This window comes from Schistocerca piceifrons, chromosome X (genome assembly GCF_021461385.2).
Source record: "Schistocerca piceifrons isolate TAMUIC-IGC-003096 chromosome X, iqSchPice1.1, whole genome shotgun sequence".
NCBI classification, from domain to species: domain Eukaryota; kingdom Metazoa; phylum Arthropoda; class Insecta; order Orthoptera; family Acrididae; genus Schistocerca; species Schistocerca piceifrons.
The window spans coordinates 311,178,816-311,200,550 of record NC_060149.1 but is presented as its reverse complement, the minus strand read 5'-3'; the positions used below and the strand labels follow the sequence as shown (position 1 = coordinate 311,200,550).

The 21,735-nt window shown below is 43.5% G+C and overlaps 1 protein-coding gene across 1 annotated transcript in view; it reads left to right on the top strand.

Annotated features, from left to right (window-relative positions):
- LOC124721402 (alpha-aminoadipic semialdehyde synthase, mitochondrial) overlaps positions 1-21,735 on the top strand; it is a 285,169-nt gene that overhangs the window by 177,257 nt on the left and 86,177 nt on the right. Inside the window, exons 13-16 of the mRNA XM_047246342.1 lie at positions 1,603-1,739; positions 3,922-4,034; positions 5,761-5,929; positions 6,008-6,102. Coding sequence (XP_047102298.1) covers positions 1,603-1,739; positions 3,922-4,034; positions 5,761-5,929; positions 6,008-6,102 — 514 coding nt within the window. The remainder of the gene's footprint in view (positions 1-1,602; positions 1,740-3,921; positions 4,035-5,760; positions 5,930-6,007; positions 6,103-21,735) is intronic.

Sequence of the window (21,735 nt, the reverse complement as noted above, 5' to 3'; positions counted from 1 at the left end):
CGTGAGGAGGGAAGAACTATACTGACATGAGGTCTGGAACATGACAAGGAATTAGAATTCAGAAAGCGGACGTAATTAGTTTGATACTTAACTTTAATCCATTAATGATGAACGTCGCTCTTGACGGTACATGATTCACAATATTATCTGTTCAGAATACATTCATAGTAACTGAATACGGCGCCTTGCTAGGTCGTAGCAAATGACGTAGCTGAAGGCTATGCTAAACTGTCGTCTCTGCAAGTGAGAGCGTATGTAAACAGTGAACCATCGATATCGAAGTCGGCTGTACAACTGGGGCGAGTGCTAGGGAGTCTCTTTGGACTAGACCTGCCGTGTGGCGGCGCTCGGTCTGCAATCACTGATAGTGACGACACGCGGGTCCGACGTGTACAAACGGGCCGCGGCCGATTTAAAGGCTACCACCTAGCAAGTGTGGTGTCTGGCGGTGACACCACAATTTTCGTAGTACTGACCAACATCATAACGTATGTGTAGGAGCAATTTTGTAAAGAAACGTCCAATTAATCTTTCATATTATTGTGCTTAGGATTAACGTAAAGAAACTTCCAATTAAACTTTCATAATATTGTGCTTAAGATTAATGTTCTTTCAGAGAGTTAATATTTAACATTGTTGTGTATAAACTTATTTCACTTTTTGATGTTGGCAAGATGCGTTATCCATTGCGCTGATTTTATGTTGGCGAGTTGAAAACTGTGTGAAAAGCTGTAATTTGGTGAGAAATACTGCGACATTAAACTTGTCATTTCACCTCACACAGTTGTTCTCAATTCAAGAATAAGAAAGCAACAACAAACCTATCCCCACCCTTGCACTGTTCGGTATGGAAGTCTGGATTTGACATTCGGACGTACCCTTCTTGGCTTCTTTAGCCCTCACTAAGATGTAGTTAAGGGCCCTTCCCCCAGTTTTCAATAGTCACCTTTGTCAGCCGAAAAGTCTTTACAGCTCAGTAAAACAAGAGAGTGTCCAAGCTATCTCTTAGAACCTCTTAAAGTCGTTGATATCTCTCTGATCCATATCAGTGCGGCAATTAAGTCTGTTAAAAATCCTCGACAGTAGACTGGACTTTATATATCATATCACCTTGGGAAATCCAAGTAAAATTTCTAACAAAAAATTTATGAGTATTTCAACCTATAGCTCGCCACTGAAGTTTTCAATGCAGCTAATGTAACTGAAAGCCGAATTAGTACGTCTAATGAGTGCAAGCATCGTATTTTGAATATGTGGAATTGAGTTCTAGTATACAATTTTATCTGTCGATAGTTTTCAACAAATTTATCCACAAACGTATGAGATAATAGTGACTATTTTAGCAGTCCAGACTGTAACTGTGAAGTAAGAAATAAATATCAAGCTTTCACCTCGCGTAAAAATATTTGTTTTCAGAAAACTGATGATATTTCTGTATTGTAAATAATGCTGTTGTATTAGTGTGGAAGGTGGTAAATCATTGTAAACTAACCATGTTCAATAATTCCTTAAAAGTTGATACGAAGAAGGGAAGTCTTAAAATTGATTTAGATATTATTTCAGATTGTTTCCCTGTTTAAAATTCTGTCAATGCTTTTACAGAGCCGTCGATGCTGGAATAACAATTGTTAACGAAGTTGGTCTAGATCCTGGAATAGACCATCTTCTTGCCATGGAGTGCTTCGAAGAAATTCACCAAGCTGGAGGCAAAGTGGAATCGTTCATTTCATACTGCGGAGGTACGCTGCCGTTGTAGTCACTTGAACATCTCATTGGATTATTCATCAGTATTGTTTTCAGTTTTTTTTTTTGTTTCCAGCTCATTTCCACATTTTTCCATTTGTTCTGAAATCTGCGCCTGTCATGACCCGGTCGGCCAACTCTATTTTAGTCAGTATCACGTCAATGGAGGCTTCCGCAGATTAAATTCGTCAGACGTTCAGTTGCTGCAATAGGGGTCGAGCTTAATTGACATAGGGCTGTATTAGTTAGAGTGAGGTGTGTAAGATAATGGGTATAAACTCTAAATTTCCACATAAATTTCTCTGCTTTAAAGAGTTATTTCTACATGAAACCTGCGAAATATGGCACCCATAGTGCATCATAAAAACCCTGGATAACAAAGGGCATTAAAGTGTCTTGTTGTAGGAAGAGCGAGCAGTGCGAAAACATCGGGATAAGCACAAATGTGCAATTGCACTTGTGGTATCAAGGTATTATTTTTTAGTAAGATGATCTACAAAAAATCAAAATGGTTTCATATTATCTCAGAGATTAAAAATTCAGAAAATATAATCATTAAATGGGGAGCACAGTTAGAAGAGGAAGTATAAGTCTGTAAAGAATTATGATGATCTAGTTATTAAATATAATGATCAACTTGTTCATGACCAAAACATGTGTAGCAAGCCTCTTTGAAAAAACTGTATATTCCTAGATTAAATGAGATTTTTGATATGGGCAACTTGAAAGAATAAGCATTACATTATATATGACAATCAATACCACAAGCTTCAACCAATCTGATGTCGCTCTAACTTTTTCCAGGGAAATCGGAATAGTAAAGGACAATCTTTCAACAAAAAAATTCTCAAGATATTTTCACATTTCGAGCGAAATATTAAAATACTATTCTTTTGATATAGGAATTGTAGTCACTCACACACATAGTGCAATATTTTCGTATGGCATTTTTTTTACACAGACTAAAGTATGTCATTTTTAATCCTCTCTTTAACTAAGTTGTTAGAATAGATATTAATGACTATCGACCTTAGAAGTGCTAACTTTCTTCTCAAAAATTTTAGAAAGGGTAATGTACATAAGGATGGTAGATTATATACGCAAATATAAGATACTGAGTTGCTCGAGATTTGGATAACAGATAGGTTGCTCTACTAAATATATCATCTAATACTTCAGCAACCAAATATTAAAATATCGGAATGACAAAATTTCAGCTAGCGGGATTTTTTGTGATCTGTCTAAGGAATTTGATTTTTCAAATTAAAAAATTCTTTTGGAGACAGAATTACTGCTTTCTGGGAACAATGAGCAAGTGGTTCACTTCATGTATAACTGATAGGAAGCAAAGTGTCATGCTAGATGGCTCATGCAGTTTTCATGATGAAACTTTTGCTGAATATTACTATCTGTATTCAATATTGGAACCACTTCTCTTACACTGATAGAGCTGAAAGAGTACACATTGCCGATGATATAAGCATTATAATAAAGTCAAATCATGGTGCGACAGAAGAAGAAAAAGTAAATGAAATAGTCGCAATGATTGACTGCTACTCGGTACATGGTCCATCACCTATCTTGGAAAAATACAGTTCATTCAATTCTGTACACGACAGGATATATCATCGTCCATGGCAATGGAGCAGAAAGAAAAGGAACTATGTATAGATGTATGTTTCCAGTTCCTCGGTATGCGTATAAACTTTATAGTACAGATCTTCTCAAACTCTTCAGCAAGATTTCCTCGATGTTAATACCATATAAATTCAATGTACAGTTCACAATAAAGTAACGTTAAAACACATCTAAGCGTTTGAAGAGTCACGTCCTTACAATAAGCCTGTTCTTTTTTAAATTATCAGTCAGATGTACTTGAACCTGCAAAGCAGCAGTCACAAAATAGTCATTAGGACAAAAAGTCCCCGTCTTACGTTAAAATTCGATCACCAGAGTTTCTTCTTTCTGTCAGCACTGTTTCTGACCGCGGCCACCTACTATCACAACAGCTGGTTTCCAGTACGATGGTTTCTCCAATGTTCACACAAGTGCCGACTAATCTTGTGTGGCACCGCCCGATCAATAGGGCATAGTCTTTCCTATTTAACAATTAAACTTCGAATTTTCTATGTGAGCACATTTCAAGTCTTCAGATACTACGGACATTCCTTTCCACAGGCTTGCCGGCTCCCGAGTGCTCCGACAACCCACTGAGGTACAAGTTTAGCTGGAGCCCTCTCTCTGTCCTAAGGAACGTTATGGGCACAGCGCGGTATACTATGAATGGCAAGGTAAGCCACGAGTGCGATCTTGTTTTAACATTGCTAGAAGAGAAAACTTTATATGAGTGGCAAATTTGTTACACTATTGGCCATTAAAATTGCAGCACCAAGAAGAAATGCAGATGATAAATGGGTATTCATTTGACAAATATATTATACTAGAACTGACATGTGATTACATTTTCACGCAATTTGGGTGCATAGATCCTGAGAAATCAGTACCCAGAACAACTACCTGTGGCCGTAATAACGGCCTTGATACGCCTGGGCATTGAGTCAAACAGAGCTTCGATGCCGTGTACAGGTACAGTTGCCCATGCAGCTTCAACACGATACCACAGTTCATTAAGAGTAGTGACTGGCGTATTGTGACGAGCCAGTTGCTCGGCCACCATTGACCAGACGTTTTCAATTGGTGAGAGATCTGGAGAATGTGCTGGCCAGGACAGCAGTCGAACATTTTCCGTATCCAGAAAGGCCCGCACAGCACCTGCAACATGCGGTCGTGCATTTTCCAGCTGAAATGTAGGGTTTCGCAGGGATCGAATGAAGGGTAGAGCCACGTGTCGTAACACATCTGAAATGTAACGTCCACTGTTCAAAGTGCCGTCATTGCGAACAAGAGGTGACCGAGACGTGTAACCAATGGCACCCCATACCATCACACCGGATGATACGCCAGTATGGCGATGACGAATACACGCTTCCAATGTGCGTTCACCGCGATGTCGCCAAACACGGATGCGGCCATCATGATGCTGTATACAGAACCTGGATTCATCCGAAAAAATGACGTTTTGCCATTCGAGCACTCAGGTTCGTCGTCGAGTACACCATCGCAGGCGCTCCTGTCTCTGATGCACCGTCAAGGTTAACCGCAGCCATGGTCTCCGAGCTGATAGTCCACGCTGCTTCAAACGTCGTCGAACTGTTCGTGCAGATGGTTGTTGTCTTGCAAACGTCCCCATCTGCTGACTCAGGGATCGAGACGTGGCTGCACGATCCGTTACAGCCATGCGGATAAGATGGCTGTCATCTCGACTATTAGTGATACGAGGCGATTGGAATCCAGCACGGCGTTCCGTATTACCCTCCTAAACCCACCGATTCCATATTCTGCTAACAGTCATTGGATCTCGACCAACTCGAGCAGCAATGCCGCGATACGATAAACCCCAATCGCGATAGGATACAATCCGACCTTTATCAAAGTCGGAAACGTGATGGTACGCATTTGTCTTCCTTACACGAGGCATCACAACAACGTTTCACCAGGCAACGCCGGTCAACTGCTGTTTGTGTATGAGAAATCGGTTGGAAACTTTCCTCATATCAGCACGTTGTAGGTGTCGCCACCGGCGCCAACCTTGTGTGAATGCTCTGAAAAGCTAATCATTTGCATATCACAGCACCTTCTTCCTGTCGATTAAATTTCGCGTCTGTAGTACGTCATCTTCGTGGTGTAGCAATTTTATTGGCCAGTAGTGTAGTTGCTTTAGTTACAAACACTATTACAACTACACATATTTTGTTGTTTTTCTGCTACTTCGTCATCATGAATGGATGTCATTCTCGAAGATAACAGCTGTTGCTAGTGAAAGGTGGATACCTGAAAGTACCAACCACTGACGTTGGCTAAATATTAGCGAAACAACAAACTCACAGCTGGGTTAACAAACGCTGTTAGGTAGCACGAGAAACTGCGTGAAATTAGCGGTAGTGATGTGTGTTCCAGGTGGTGGACATCCCGGAGGGCGGCGCGCTGCTGTCCGAGGTGCGCGACCTGGACTTCCTGCCCGGCTTTGCGCTGGAAGGTTTCCCGAACCGCGACTCCACCAAATACGCCGAGCTGTACGACGTGCGAGAGGCGCACACCATGCTCCGCGGCACGCTGCGCTACAGGGGTGCGTCTCCAGTCTACCTTTCCTCTTCAGCACCTGCTATCCACCACCGTCAAGCTCTAATCCTTGTTTCGCTTTCAGGCTTCTCCGACACCATGCAAGGCATCCTACTGCTCGGGCTACTCGACCCCAACCCGCATCCCGTGCTGCACCCTAAAGGTCCTGAGATCACTTGGGTATGTAGCATTTATCGTTACACGGCAAAGAAAGAACTAAAAGAAGTGCTAAGTCTCCGTTACAAACGGCTGATTTTTGCCGTATAATCAAAATATAATGCCACATTTCAAATGAAACCATTTATTCGATGACTGACAGTGCTGAGATAGGTAACTACGCTCCTGATACGGCCTTAATAGAAGTGCTTTTCCATCCTCAACCTCCCACTTCTGGCTGCACTATTTGACGTGAAGCTGTATCATGGGGAGAATTGTGAGGAGTGGATATTGTGTATAATGTTGTGTATGTTTTGTTAATGGTGAACATGGAAAGGGAGCCAGTAATAGGGAAGACGCCGTGCTTAGCATTCCTATTTCAAGGATGTTTTACTATCAACAATATTTTAAGGCATCCCTCCATAAATTAGTGTGGAGAAGTTTGAAAAATACTTGAGGCATTGGTGGGCAATGTGGTGACCAAGAAATATTCACAACTGTCTTCTCTATTTATGTTCTTTGTTGTTGTGGTCTTCAGTCCTGAGACTGGTTTGATGCAGCTCTCCAAGCTACCCTATCCTGTGCAAGCTTCTTCATCTCCCAGTACCTACTGCAACCTACATCCTTCTGAATCTGTTTAGTGAATTCATCTCTTGGTCTCCCTCTGCGCTTTATAGCCTCCACGCTGCCCTCCAATACTAAATTGGTGATCCCTTGATGCCTCATATTATGCCCTACCAACCGCTCCCTTCTAGTCAAGTTTTCCAATTCTGTTCAGCACCTCCTCATTAGTTATGTGTACTACCCATTCTTCTGTAGCACCACATTTCGAAAGCTTTTATTCTCTTCTTGTCTAAACTATTTATCGTCCATGTTTCACTTCCATACATGGCTACACTCCATACAAATACTTTCAGAAACGACTTCCTGGCACTTAAATCTATACTCGATGTTAACAAATTTCTCTTCTTCAGAAACGCTTTCCTTGCCATTGCCAGTCTACATTTTTATCCTCTCTACTTCGACCATCGTCAGTTATTTTGCTCCCCAAATAGCAATACTCATTTACTACTTTAAGCGTCTCATTTCCTAATCTAATTCCCTCAGCATCACCCGATTTAATTCGACTACATTCCATTATTCTCGTTTTTCTTTTGTTGATGTTCATCTTGTATCCTCCTTTCAAAACAGCGTCCATTCCGTTCAGGTGCTCTTCCAGGTCCTTTGCTGTCTCTGACAAAATTACAATGTCATCGGTGAACCTCAAAGTTTTTATTTCTTCTCCATGGATTTTAATTCCTACTCCAAATTTTTCTTTTGTTTCCTTTACTGCTTCCTCAATATACAGATTGAATAACATCGGGGAGACGCTACAACCCGGTCTCACTCCCTTCCCAATCACAGCTTCCCTTTCATGTCTCTCGACTCTTATAACTGCCATCTGGTTTCTGTACAAATTGTAAATAGCCTTTCGCTCCCTGTATTTTACCCCTGCCACCTTCAGAATTTGAAAGAGAGTATTCCAGTCAACATTGTCAAAAGCTTTCTCTAAGTCTACAAATGCTAGAAACGTAGGTTTGCCTTTCCTTAATATATTTTCTAAGACAAGTCGTAGGGTAAGTATTGCCTCGCGTGTTCCAGCATTTCTACGGAATCCAAACTGATCTTCCCCGAGGTCGGCTTCTACCACTTTTTCCATTCGTCTGTAAAGAATTCGTGTTAGTATTTTGCAGCAGTGGCTTATTAAACTAATATTTCGGTAATTTTCACATGTGTCAACACCTGCTTTCGTTGGGATTGGATTTATTATATTCTTCTTGAAGTCTGCGGGTATTTCGCCTGTCTCATACATCTTGCTCACCAAATGGTAGAGCTTTGTCAGGACTGGCTCTCCCAAGGCTTACAGTAGTTCTAATGGAATGTTGTATAAACCCCTGGTCTTGTTTCGACTTAGGTCTATCAGTGCTCTGTCAAACTCTTCACGCAGTATCATATCTCCCATTTCATCTTCACCTACATCCTCATTCATTTCCATAATATTGTCCTCAAGTACATCGCCCTTGTATAGACTCTCTATATACTCCTCCCACCTTTCTGCTTTCCCTACTTTGTTTAGAATTGGGTTTCCATCTGAGCTCTTGATATTCATACAAGTGGTTCTCTTTTCTCCAAAGGTCTCTTTAATTTTCCTGTAGGCAGTATATATCTTACCCCTAGTGAGATAAGCCTTTACATCCTTACATTTGTCCTCTAGCCATCCCTGCTTAAGGATTTTGCACTTCCTGTCGATCTCATTTTTGAGACGTTTGTATTCCTTTTTGTCTGCTTCATTTACTGCATTTTTATATTTTCTCCTTTCATCAATTAAATTCAATACCTCTTCTGTTACCCAAGGATTTCTGTTAGCCCTCGTCTTTCTACCTACTTGATCCTCTGCTACCTTCACTATTTCGTCTCTCAAAGCTACCCATTCTTCTTCTACTGTATTTCTTTCCCCCATTCTTGTCAATCGTTTCCTAATGCTCTCCCTGAAGCTCTCTACAACCTCTGGTCCTTTCAGTTTACCCAGGTCCCATCTTCTCAAATTCCCACCTTTTTTGCAGTTTCTTCAGTTTTAATCTACAGTTCATAACCAATAGATTGTTGTCAGTGTCCACATCTGCCTCTGGAAAAGTCTTACAATTTAAAACCTGGTTTCTGAATCTATGTCTTACCATTATATAATCTATCTGAACCCTGTCAGTATCTCCAGGTTTCTTCCATGTATACAACCTTCTTTTATGATTCTTGAACCAAGTGTTAGCCATGATTAAGTTATGCTCTGTGCAAAATTCTACCAGGCGGCTTCCTCTTTCATTTCTTCCCCCCAATCCATATTCACCTATTATGTTTCCTTCTCTCCCTTTTCCTACTCTCAGATTCCAGTCACCCATGACTATTAAATTTTCGTCTCCCTTCACTACCTGAATAATTTCTTTTATCTCATCATACATTTCATCAATTTCTTCATCATCTGCAGAGCTAGTTGGCATATAAACTTGTACTACTGTAGTAGGTGTGGGCTTCGTGTCTATCTTGGCCACAATAATGTGTTCACTATGCTGTTTGTAGTAGCTTACCCACACTCCTATTTTTTTATTCATTATTAAACCTACTCCTGCATTACCCCTATTTGATTTTGTATTTTTAACCCTGTATTCACGTGACCAAAAGTCTTGTTCCTCCTGCCACCAAACTTCACTAATTCCCACTATATCTAACTTTAACCTATCCATTTCTCTTTTTAAATTTTCTAACCTACCTGCCCGATTAAGCGATCTGACATTCCACGCTCCGATCCGTAGAACGCCAGTTTTCTTTCTCCTGATAATGATGTCCTCTTGAGTAGTCCCCGCGCAGAGATCCGAATGGGGGACTATTTTACCTCCGGAATATTTTACCCAAGAGGACGCCGTCATCATTTAACCATACAATAAAGGTGCATGCCCTCGGTAAAAATTACGGCTGTAGTTTCCCCTTGCTTTCAGCCGTTCGCAGTACCAGCACAGTGTTACAACGCCAGATCAGTCAATCATCCAGACTGTTGCCCCTGTAACTACTGAAAAGGCTGCTGCCCCTCTTCAGGAACCACACGTTTGTCTGGCCTCTCAACAGATATCCCTCCGTTGTGGTTGCACCTACGGTACGGCTATCTGTATCTCTGAGGCACGCAAGCCTCCCCGCGAGCGGCAAGGTCCATGGTTCTATTCATAGGCAGCCGAATTCAGAATATTATTGTTGTTCGTGTCAGAACCACGGCTGAAATTTTCTAAGTCACTTTTAACAATAATTATATTGAAATAGTTAATGATGGCTCAAGGATGAACGATAAATAACTATGAATATACACTGCCTGTCGAAACGATGAAGCATCCAGAAGGGAAAGAGGAAAAACAAAAAATCTCATGGGGTGATATGGTATGTGACGGTATTTCGGTGATTTCATAATCGAGTCAGATTTACACTGAAGCACCAAAGAAACTGGTATAGGCATGCGTATTCAAATACAGAGATATGTAAACAGGCAGAATACGGCGCTGCGGTCGGCAACGCCTATACAAGACAAGTGTCTGGCGCAGTTGTTCGATTGCTACAATGACAGGTTGTCAAGAATTAAGTGAGTTTGAACGTGGTGTTAAAGTCTGCGCACGCGCGATGGGACACAGCATCTCTGAGGTAGTGACGAAGCGGGGATTTCCCCGCACGACCATTTCACGAGTGTACCGTGAATATCAGGAAACCGGTAAATCGTCCAATCTCCGACATTGCTGCGGCCAGAAAAAGATCCTGCAATAACGGGACCAATAACGATTGAAGTGAATCGTTCAACGTAACAGAAGTGCAACCCTTCCGCAAACTGCTGCAGATTTCAATGCTGGTGCGCGACCGCTACGGTCGCAGGTTCGAATCCTGCCTCGGGCATGGATGTGTGTGATGTCCTTAGGTTAGTTCGGTTTAAGTAGTTCAAAGTTCTAGGGGACTGATGACCTAAGATGTTAAGTCCTATAGTGCTCAGGGTCATTTGAACCAGTTTTTCAATGCTGGGCCATCAACAAGTGTCAGCGTGAGAACCATTCAACGAAACATCATGGATATGGGCTTTCTTAGCCGAAGCCCACTCGTATACCCTTGATGACTGCACGATACAAAGCTTTACGTCTCTCCTGGATCCGTCAACACAGACATTGGACTGTTGATGACTGGAAACACGTACGAACGAGTCTCCTTACAAATTGTATCGAGCGGACGGACGTATACGGGTATGGAGACACCCTCATGAATCCATGGACCCTGCATGTTAGCAGGGGACTGTTCAAGCTGGTAGAGGCTCCTTAATGGTGTGGGGCGTTTGCAGCTGGAACGATATGGGATACTTGATACGTCTAGATACGACTCTGACAGGTTACACGTGCGTTAGCATCCTGTCTTATCATCTGCATCCATTCGTGTCCACCGTGCTTTCCGACGGACTTGGGCAATTCCAGCTCGAGAATGCGACACCCCACACGTCCAGCATTGCTACAGAGTGGCTCCAGGAACATTCTTCGGAGTTTAAAAACTTCCACTGGTCACCAGACTCCCCAGACATGAACTTTACTGAAAATATCCTGGATGCCTTGCAACATGCTGTTCAGAAGAAATTCGTGCTCTTAAGGATTTATGGACAGCCCTACAGGATTCATGATGTCAGTTCCCTCCAGCAGTACTTCAGACATTAGCCGAGTACATGCCACGTCGTGTTGCGGCACTTCTGCGTGCTCGCGGGGGCCCCACACTCTATTAAGTTAGTGTACCAGTTTCTTTGGATCTTCAGTGTATAAGGAACTTGGCAGTATGATCCCGCTTATTAATATGACGTCGTGCCCCCTTTGACCTGAATACATGTACTGAGTCGGTTATGGAGGCCGTCATAATGTCGTTGTATACTCCCCGGAGGCAAGCTGGCCCACGACTGTTTTAACTGCATCTTGATATCCCAGATACTGAGACGGAGCTGATGTTCGAACTGGTTCCTGGATCGGGGACAGATCTAGGGATATTTCTGGCCAAGGAAGTACCTCGGTATCACGCAGTCAGTTCATGGAGACATGTTCCATGTCTGGAATACTATTGTCCTGCTGAAAAATGTCACCACGATAATGTCACGTGAGAGGTAGCATGAAGCCGCAGGATGTCCGTGACGTACGGTTGTATCGTCAGAGTTCTCTCAGTCTCTGCCAGCTGTTATCTGAAGTCACACCCGATGACTATCGCATCATGATGTCAGGAGTAACACTGCTGTGCCTCTCAAAACATTGGAAGAACGGAACTTCTCTCCAGGTCGCCGCCATATTAGCCGACGGTGGTCATCACAGATACCGCAAAAACCGTCATTCATCACTTAACACAATGCGACGCGATTCACCAGTTCAACTTTATGTTTATGGCACCACTCCAAGCGCAGCCGCTTGTGTTGTGGTGTTGACGGCAGCCAATGCATGTGCGGCCGTAATTCCTTATCTGGCTCCTGCTAATCTTCGATCAATGGTGTGGAGTGATACAGAATTTTGCAGGTAGTCCATTAAATCGATTACTTGTTCTCGGATGGCAGGCTCAAATATGCCTAGTGCACAATACGACACTCCTCCTTTGTGGTGATCAATTGTCGTCGACCGGAATCTTGACAACGAGTATTCCCTCTCTCACGTTTTCATGCATTCCAGCACTGTCACATTCGAATGCTTCGCAAATACAGATATTGCAGGATTCGACCAGTCGGCCAAATGTGAACCCACAATGTGATCCGTTTCAAGCTCTGTCAGCTCATGAGCACGCTTTCTCCGACGAGAACACGTCATCTCTGTGTTCACAGTGATCACTCAACATTTCACTCGTCACACCCTCTATGAACCGTACCAGGCCGGGTTATAACACAAAACACGGAAAATACTAGGAAACTCCGGTGGCCATTGTATCTGTCACAGATAATTACAGCGCTAATCATTTACGTACTCGCCAGTGGTGTGTACATGTACAAATTTGCATTCACATCCGACTACTTCTTCTGGGTGCTTCAGCTTTTTGTCAGGCAGTGTATTTCTTTCAAGCCAGAGGAGAAAATAATAGAACGGAATATAAACAATTAATAAACATTATTTATTTACGTTATAGGAAGACAAACAAAATAAAGATAAATAGGAAATTGTCCTCCGCTCAACTAATGCTAACTGCATGAGGTTGCAGTTAGGAGGAAAAAAAAAAAAAAAAAGAAGTCTCTGAGCACTATGGAACTTAACATCTGAGGTCATCAGTCCCCTAGAACTTAGAACTACTTAAACCTAACTAACCTAAAGACATTACACACATCCATGCCCGAGGCAGGATTCGAACCTGCGACCGTAGCGGTCGCGTGGTTCCTAGGAGAAACAGAGGTCGTCCGGAACCTGTTGCTAAATTTCAGTCTCGTTGCACTCCTATGTAGCTAGTGACAGTTCTAATGGTTTGAATCTTGGTCACTTGTGTTTCAGTTACACTCCCTCGTCAGTATATCGGAGGTGGGAACCTGGAATTAAAGAGTACCTTTTCAATGGAGTTGGTTTTAACCAACCTCTCTCGTTAAGGTCGATATCCATCTAGCTTCCTGGCATAGACTTGCTCTAGATTTACCCACTGCCTAGTGGACTAACACGGGAAAAGTAGATCTGTTCCCAGTGTGTGTGGCTGAGTACGCCACTGATACTTCAGTAGTTTCCTGACCATTCTCTTTCTTGCCGATGCTTTATATTTAGTGGTGCTTAAAAGTCAGGGTACAGCCCCGAGTTACCAGCAAGCTCCTTTGATATATTACGGGAAAGAATAGGGCCAGAAAAAGCATCTAGCAACCCTCCACCACTAACATTGCCAAAGTCAATGATTAACATGCTCATCCCGTGAAGATGCGGCATACAGGCTAGGATAAAGAAGAAAATGAAGTATCTTATTTGGAACTACTGTATTGTTTTAATTTTGTCGCCGATGAGTGTAGTTTATTTGATTGCTCTATTTGATAAGATTTTTAAACGTTTTACTTCTCATGTTCTTTAAATTTTAATACTCTGCAACATATATCGCATTTTATCTTTCTATTGTATTTTATGCTTTTTTACAGAATTAGACTTGCTACAAAATGTTTACAACCATATAAACATGTCATCAGTACCATATAGAAACTGCAGACAGTGGGTTCATGAATATATATGGGAAGAACACTTAAGCATCGTAAATTTAATGACAAGGTGTCACATAGGTGAAATGGAACAAAAGTATGAAATGTGATGGGTAAAGGCTAAATTTCACTTTTTTTAATCGGGAACATTTTCTGAACATTCGAAGGATTTCAAGCTCTTATTTATACATACGTGACACATTAATAAATGCAATTATGGCTTATATGCGTTTACAGGCATTCAGATCTCGAAAAGCAGTGAAATCTTTACAGAGTAAATATTTATTTAAATTTGGTAAGCTTCTACAGTAAAGCCGTATGTTGTAATTTGACGGGAGACCCCAAGGGTTGGTTGAGCTGCCGAGACGGAAAGGTTTTTCTTCTGCCGCGCACAACGCCCTCTTTCCGTGCGGAAGTGTGATTTGTGTCGTATGTCCATTTCTAGAGTGTGGGTGAGTGCAATGGATGCATATGGACTGTATAGTAAAATGTTATGTTTGCGTTGTATGTCGGTAGAAGGGAGAGGCACGTTTGAAATTTAATCCAGATTATCGACGCCAAGATTGGTGATCAGTCTCCTCTACTCCCGAAGTCGGCCAACTACTGGCAGTGAAAATTTCATCCACCGACAGGATTCGAACCGGCTTACGTTAGAATCGAGCGCCACTGCACAAGCGTGCGTTACCGTTACCGGTCTCTCTCTCTCTCTCTCTCTCTTTTTGCTAGACGGATGCTCTGTCCACTTTTTTTTTGTTTCGTGCCAGAATTCGAACCTGCAATTTCGGATCCGAAGTCCGATGCTTTATTCATTTTTTTGGGGAAGTAGAGAGATCTGCTTCAGGCTAGTGGAGACAGGGTGGCCAGAGTCGAAACCTGAGGCCCGGCCATGATGCGTCACCCTTCCCGCCCCTGAGCGCCCCTCCCCCTCCGATTTTATTTTATTGTTTTTTTTCTTCATCTCCTAAATTTGGGATGTAATTTAAATAAAACGTGTTTTTGCTGTAGAGAAGTCATTGCAAACAATTTAATAACAAATTACCTCAACATGAAATAAAATTTAATAATATTTACTTCGCACATCCATCCTCGAGCACATGGGTGAACTCAAAAAATCTAAGAAGAAATAAGATCATGGAAGTTGCTACAGTTAAATTGCTTAAACAACGACCATCCAGTCGAAGGAAATCAAAATAATGATGAAAAACAAATCCTGCACGCCATTCCATGCGTGCTTCGCATCTTCGGACAATGTTTATTGCTACCAAATGGATAAACATTTTGCCTCGTGTCATGGTCCACTTTGGGGGTCATCCTCTGCCAAATACTCCCCAACTGTGAGGGGTGTTTACGGAGGCACTGCACAAATAATTTGCAATGAGTTGTTGATAGCGAGGGGTGTGCTCTTAAGTGCCATGGTTATCTTGGAGATATTGCCAGTAGTCGAGAACCATCTTCTCATCATTGGGAATAAGCAGCAAATGGACATGCCTTTAAACAATGTGAGTGTGTGAGTCTCCGCAGTCGGGAAGTAAGTATCCTCAGGGCATAGCACGAGCAGCAGTGAATTGTATAAGGTGGGGCACAAAGGTAACAGGCGATAATCTTCTGTACCAGCATCTATGCGCCAAACGCTGTTCCACAATTTAAACAGTTTTTATCAGTGTTCGGGAGGTGGCACTGTGGGCAGAGGGGAGAATCCGTCAGCCCGATGGCGTGCAACCTGCGTCTCGTCGCATATTTCCGGTTGAACATCTGGTATCAGGTTGCTCACACGCATGTAGGGAGCAAGAGCTGTTCGACTGCTCTCCATACCGCAGGCCATAATGTAGCCAGGCTTTCAACCTCAGTACCTTGCGAGGGATGGATCTCAGCAGCAGATGTCTCTCGCCTATGGAGCTCGAGAGATGGAGAGATCATGGTACATGTAACTATATATGAGTATGAACGCCGAGATGTGGAAAACAGAGAGAACGATGTGCATATTTGCAGCAGGCGGCAGGATGGATGCCCGTAGCAATTCCTCCAACACACTGGCTGTAAGTGAAGTATGTTGACGGGTCTACAGTTTCGCCATTGTGCACAAACATACGGCTGCAGCCCTTGCTCGGACTTTTATAAGTTCCAGTCCACCTTCATGCAGCAGGAGGGTGAGAATGTCACAGTGGACTTTAAATAGGAATCCAGCAGTAAGACAATATCCAAACGCTGCCGGAAGTCTGCATGCCATTGCTGTAGGTAGTGAGAGAACCTAAGCCATGTGTATCCAACCGTTCACCATGTGAAGGTTAAGATACTCATGGTAGGAGACTTATGCATTGAAGTAAGTTCTGACTGACTTTTATGCGTATCGCCTGTAGTAGACGTCTATAGCGCGTGCTGCAAGCTACCCCATGGTGGCAGCAGTTCTCCATCTGCCAAGCAACTAATAAGTCGTAACCACCACACCCAAGAGGTACCACGTTTATCAATAGTGCAAGATAATCAGACATTCGTAAATAGTGGCCCCTGTGTGGATCACCTAATGAGCTGACTAACCTGACATAAAATTAATTTAATGCCATCAAACCCGCAACAAAATAAATGACATCGTAAGGAATCAGAATGGGTGTCACTGAAAAATTAATAACAAGGACCTACGGTATCACAAAGAGATTTATTAACTAATATCAAGGTCAAGAGAGAACGAACATGTTAACAGGAACTTCAACGGTATAACATTTCATTAACACGAACTCAGGTTGGTTGGCAACAGACTTGGGGAACCTAACTGGAATTTACGTGTAGATGAGATTAGCTACAGTGAGTAGAAGAATGCCAGTCTAGGCAAGCACACTCTGCTGTATTGTTCCACTGATTGGTCTCTCACGTCAAAATATAATTAAGCATGCAATGGACACTGGGAGTGAGTACTGTGAGTACAAGGCTGCTATACAAAAAAGATGGCCGTGAAAACGATTGATATACTTCTGAATTTACCGAAGGTGCGCAACGTTACCGATATGGCTGGTGAAAGACGAGATGCTGTCTTCTGCATGAGGGTGCTGCCAAAGCTGCTAGGTCTGTTGGCACATCGTGCTGCGGGAGATGACCCCACGTCCGCCGGTGTTTGTCTCACGTCCGCAAAAATATACAGTTTCGCCCGGGTGTCTGGACGTCGTCTTTTCAACTAACTGCTCTCTTCATAGAAAAGGAAGAGCTCTAACGACTGTACTCCGCGATGGTCGAGAAGCAAGTCCATGCCTTTCCCGTTGCTCAAAAATCTTCCAAAAAAACAGCCGTTCCCCCCGATGTTCTTGAATAAACCTATCATGGTCCAGCAGTTGTTACCGTGCCAATCATGTTTTCTAGCAAGGAGACCCGATCTTCCTCAACCAATCACAGCAGTGCAGTAGACATTATGTTCTCCGAGAAAACAGCACACAATGCTGGAGGTCCTGCAGCCTAACCCCTGGCGCATTTCACAAAATGAGGGAAGCTTCATAGTGAAAACAAGCTCCGTCTCGTCCATAAAACGGTTTAGTGGGCGCCGTTTTGGCGAGGCGCGGCGGCATCTAAGAAACGCGACATCTGGAGAAATTCGTCGTCCCGTCCCACAAGGTACGCTGTTTTTGTAATAAACACATTAGCCTGGCGCCAGCCCGATGCTGCTTTACCTGGACCTGCGCATTGGATAAGGACACCAGACTTCCACACCGCCGGCCGAAGTGGCCGCGCGGTTCTGGCGCTGCAGTCTGGAACCGCGAGACCGCTACGGTCGCAGGTTCGAATCCTGCCTCGGGCATGGATGTGTGTGATGTCCTTAGGTTAGTTAGTTTTAACTAGTTCTAAGTTCTAGGGGACTAATGACCTCAGCAGTTGAGTCCCATAGTGCTCAGAGCCATTTGAACCATTTTGAACTCCCACACCACGTCCACTCGCTAATAAAGAGGTTAGGCCGGCGCGAGGATGCCCGGCGCCGCCAGTTTCTAAAGAAGTGTCATTTCGCATTCAGCCACAGAATAATGGGAGAAAATGGAGGTAAAAAATAGACTAACACGGAGACGTTCATGGAGGACAGTTAAAAAAAAAAACAAAAAAGTCACCAGAAAGTTAAAAAACATAGTTGGCGATTCTTCAGAACTCCGAGAAGACACTGAATGGACATGCACACATTAAAAGTCGGCCACAGTAGTAAAAACACTCCGGAACAACACACTTAAAACCCACTTGGAGCACACACGACGAAGAATAAAACTGCCAGGCGGAACCTGCCGAGGGTAAGGGCAGAGAGGATGGAAAAGGAGGGGAGAGCAAGGGGCAGCAGTGGAAGCAGCGGGAGGAAGAGAGGAGGGGCATCAGTGGGGGACACGAAGAGGCAGGAGACACGTGGGGCGGGAGATGAAGAGGGAAGACAGAGCAGGAAGGAGTGCAGAGACACTGAAAGGAGGCACAAGAGATGGAGGGGGAGTAGGAGGGGTAAGCCGCTCAGGAGGAGGGAGGGGGAGGAGAGGGAGCCCTGAGGAGGAGACAGGAAGATGGGGTTAGTGTTGGTAGGAAGGGTAGATGTCAGGGCAAAGCTCATCATCCGGGAGGGGTAGACGGTGGAAGTTGCGTTGGGAAAGGAGATGGAGAGAGGATGGGACACAACGGTAAAGGCGCGGCAACTGGTTGGGGGTGGAGAGGAAGGGAGACACTAGGGGGTGAGGGGGATCAAGGTGGCGGACAATATATAGTGTGCGGATGTGTTCAAGGAAAAGGAGAAGGTGGGGGAAGAGGATAAGGTCGTAGAGAATGCGCGTGGGGGACAGAAGGCGGATGCAAAGTTCATGGTGTTCGATGATTTGGAGGGCTTTATAGGACCAGGGAGGGACGGAAATCCAAACTATGCTGGCATAACAGAGGATGGGGCGGATCAAGGATTTGTAGGTGTGAAGGATGGTGGAGGGATGCAGACCCCACGTCCGGCTGGACAGGAGTTTCAGGAGGTGGAGGCGGTTGTGAGCTTTGTTTTGGATGGTAAGGAGATGGGGAGTCCAGGTGAGGTGGTGGTCGAGTGTGAGGCAAAGGTATTTGAGGGTAGGAGTGAGGTGGATAGGATGGCCATAAATGGTGAGGTAGAAATCATGGAGGCAGAAGGAGCGGGTGGTGCGGCCTATGATGATCGCCTGGGTCTTGGAGGGATTAACACGGAGGAACCACTGGTTGCACCAAGCAGTGAATTGGTCAAGGTGGGTTTGGAGGGTACGTTGGGACCGTTGAAGGGTAGGATAAAGTGCTAGGAAGGCGGTGTCATCAGCGAACTGGAGAAGATAAACAGGAGGGGGAGGTTTGGGCATATCAGTAGTGTACAGGAGATAGAGGAGACGGGAAAGGACAGAACCTTGGGGCACGCCGGCAGAGGGATAGAAAGTACGGGAGTTGGAATTGTGGATAGTCACATAGGAGGGACGATGGGAGAGGAAGGAAGCAACGGGACGGACGAAGTTGATGGGGAGAGCATAGGTCTGGAGTTTGAAGAGGAGCCCGGGATGCCAGACTCTGAGGTCATCAATCCCCTAGAACTTAGAACTACTTAAACCTAACTAACCTAAGGACATCACACACATCCATGCCCGAGGCAGGATTCGAACCTGCGACCGTAGCAGCAGCACGGTTCCATACTGTAGCGCCTAGAACCGCTCGGCCACTCCGGCCGGCTGTATATGAAAAGATAACATTGCTGTGTTTAATTCTGTCACTGATATAAACTTCCGAAAACCCATGTGTCACCGAGTTAAACCTAACAGTCATCTGTTGGTTCTTTGGTGTACTACGAAACTGACAGCGCCATCTTTGGTGTACTACACCACGTTGATTATATATCTGAACTACAAAGTGAGCATACATTTTTGATAAAATTCTAGATTATAATATCTTTATTTTTCGTATGCTGATTATGAAGAAATAAAACCTATAAATTGCCCCAAGCTATACTAAAGTTACTTGTGAAAACCCCACGAAAATTCGGCTAGTAGTTTTGGAGATCAGCGTGTTCAAACAGACAAACTGACATGCACGAGTTCAAATGTTCACATGAGTATGGGACTTAACTGCTAAGGTCATCAATCCCTAAGCTTACACACTTCCTAACCTAAATTATCCTAAGGACAAACACACACACCCATGCCCGAGGGAGGACTCGAACCTCCGCCGGGACCAGCCGCACAGTCCATGACTGCAGCGCCTGAGACCGCTTGGCTAATCTCGTGCGGCGACATACACGAGTGTTTTAGATAAAATTTTAAATATGTGTGTGTGTGTGTGTGTGTATGTGTGTGTGTGTGTGTGTGTGTCTGTGACTGCTGAGGTCATCGGTCCCTAGACTTACACACTACTTAAACTAACTTATACGAAGAACAACACACGCACTTATACCCGAATGAGGACTCGAACCTCCGGCGGGAGGGGCCGCGCAGTCTGTGACATGGCGCCTCAACCCGCACGCGCGGCAAATTTTAAATCACAATATACTTTCTCATGGTCCAATTTTGATGAAATAAAGCCTATACCCTACCCCAAACTAAGCTCAAGTTACCTTCGATAACCTCATCAAAATTCGTCAAGTAGGTTTGGCGTAAACAGATAGACACTACGGTTTTACAGTTTAATTATTGGTATAGATGTAGATATAGATAGGGGAGACCGGGACGTTTTGACGATTGCGATTAAACACTTTTAATGAATTTAGTTTTGGAGATCGTTTGGTTTTCTTTTTACAATATCATAAAAGTACCTTTTATTGTACTGTATCTACTGGTAGAAGTTTTTTCACTTTACCTCAATCATAATTATTTTGTTAATTTTAAAAGCTACTGCAAAAGTGTCAGTCACAACTTTGAACACGTTGCAAGATGATAATACCGATAAAAGTGTAAAATGTTTTTATTCTTAGAAAAGATAGGAAAGTGTATTAATTAAATAATGATTACTGTGTACTTCCTTACAAATACTACTTACTGAAAGGATTCAACACATGCAGGACACTGCACTATAACTTCTTTGCTAGTTTCTTTTTGTTGTTTGTCATTTTCATTTTCCACCTTGTGTGCTTCCTTATCAACCAATTTTGATTTCTTTAGATAAGTTTATTAAAACACTTACGCTTTGCATACTGTGACTTACCAGTTTTTCGTAAGCGACTTTTTTTAAGTATTGGTTCAAAATCGAAAATAACTTCGGTACCATTCTACATCTACATGTACACCCATACTCCGCAAGCCACCTGACGGTGTGTGGCGGAGGGTACCTTGAGTACCGCTGTCGATTCTACCTTCTATTCCAGTCTCGTATTGTTCTTCGAAAGAAAGATTGTCGGTATGCCTCTGTGTGGACTCTAATCTCTCTAATTTTATCCTCATGGTCTCTTCGCGAGAGGGAGCAATATACTGCTTGACTCCTCGGTGAAGGTATGTTCTCGAAACTTCAACAAAAGCCCGTACCGAGCTACTGAGCGTCTCTCCTGCAGAGTCTTCCACTGGAGTCTATCATCTCCGTAACGATTTCGCGATTATTAAAGGATCCTGTAACGAAGCGCGCTGCTCTCCGTTGGATCTTCTCTATCTCTTCTATTAACCCTATCTGTTACAGATCCCACACTGGTGAGCAGTATTGAAGCAGTAGGCGAACAAGTGTACTGTAACCTACTTCCTTTGATTTCGGACTGCATTTCCTTAGGATTCTTCCAATGAATCACAGTCTGGCATCTGCCTTATCGACGATTAATTTTATATGGTCATTCCATTTTAAATCACTCCTGATGCCTACTCCCAAATAATTTATGGAATTACCTGCTTCCAGTTGCTGACCTGCTATATTGTAGCTAAATGATAAGGGATCTTTCTTTCTATGTATTCGCAGACATTACATTTGTCTACATTGGGATTCAATTGCCATTCCCTGCACCATGCGTCAATTCG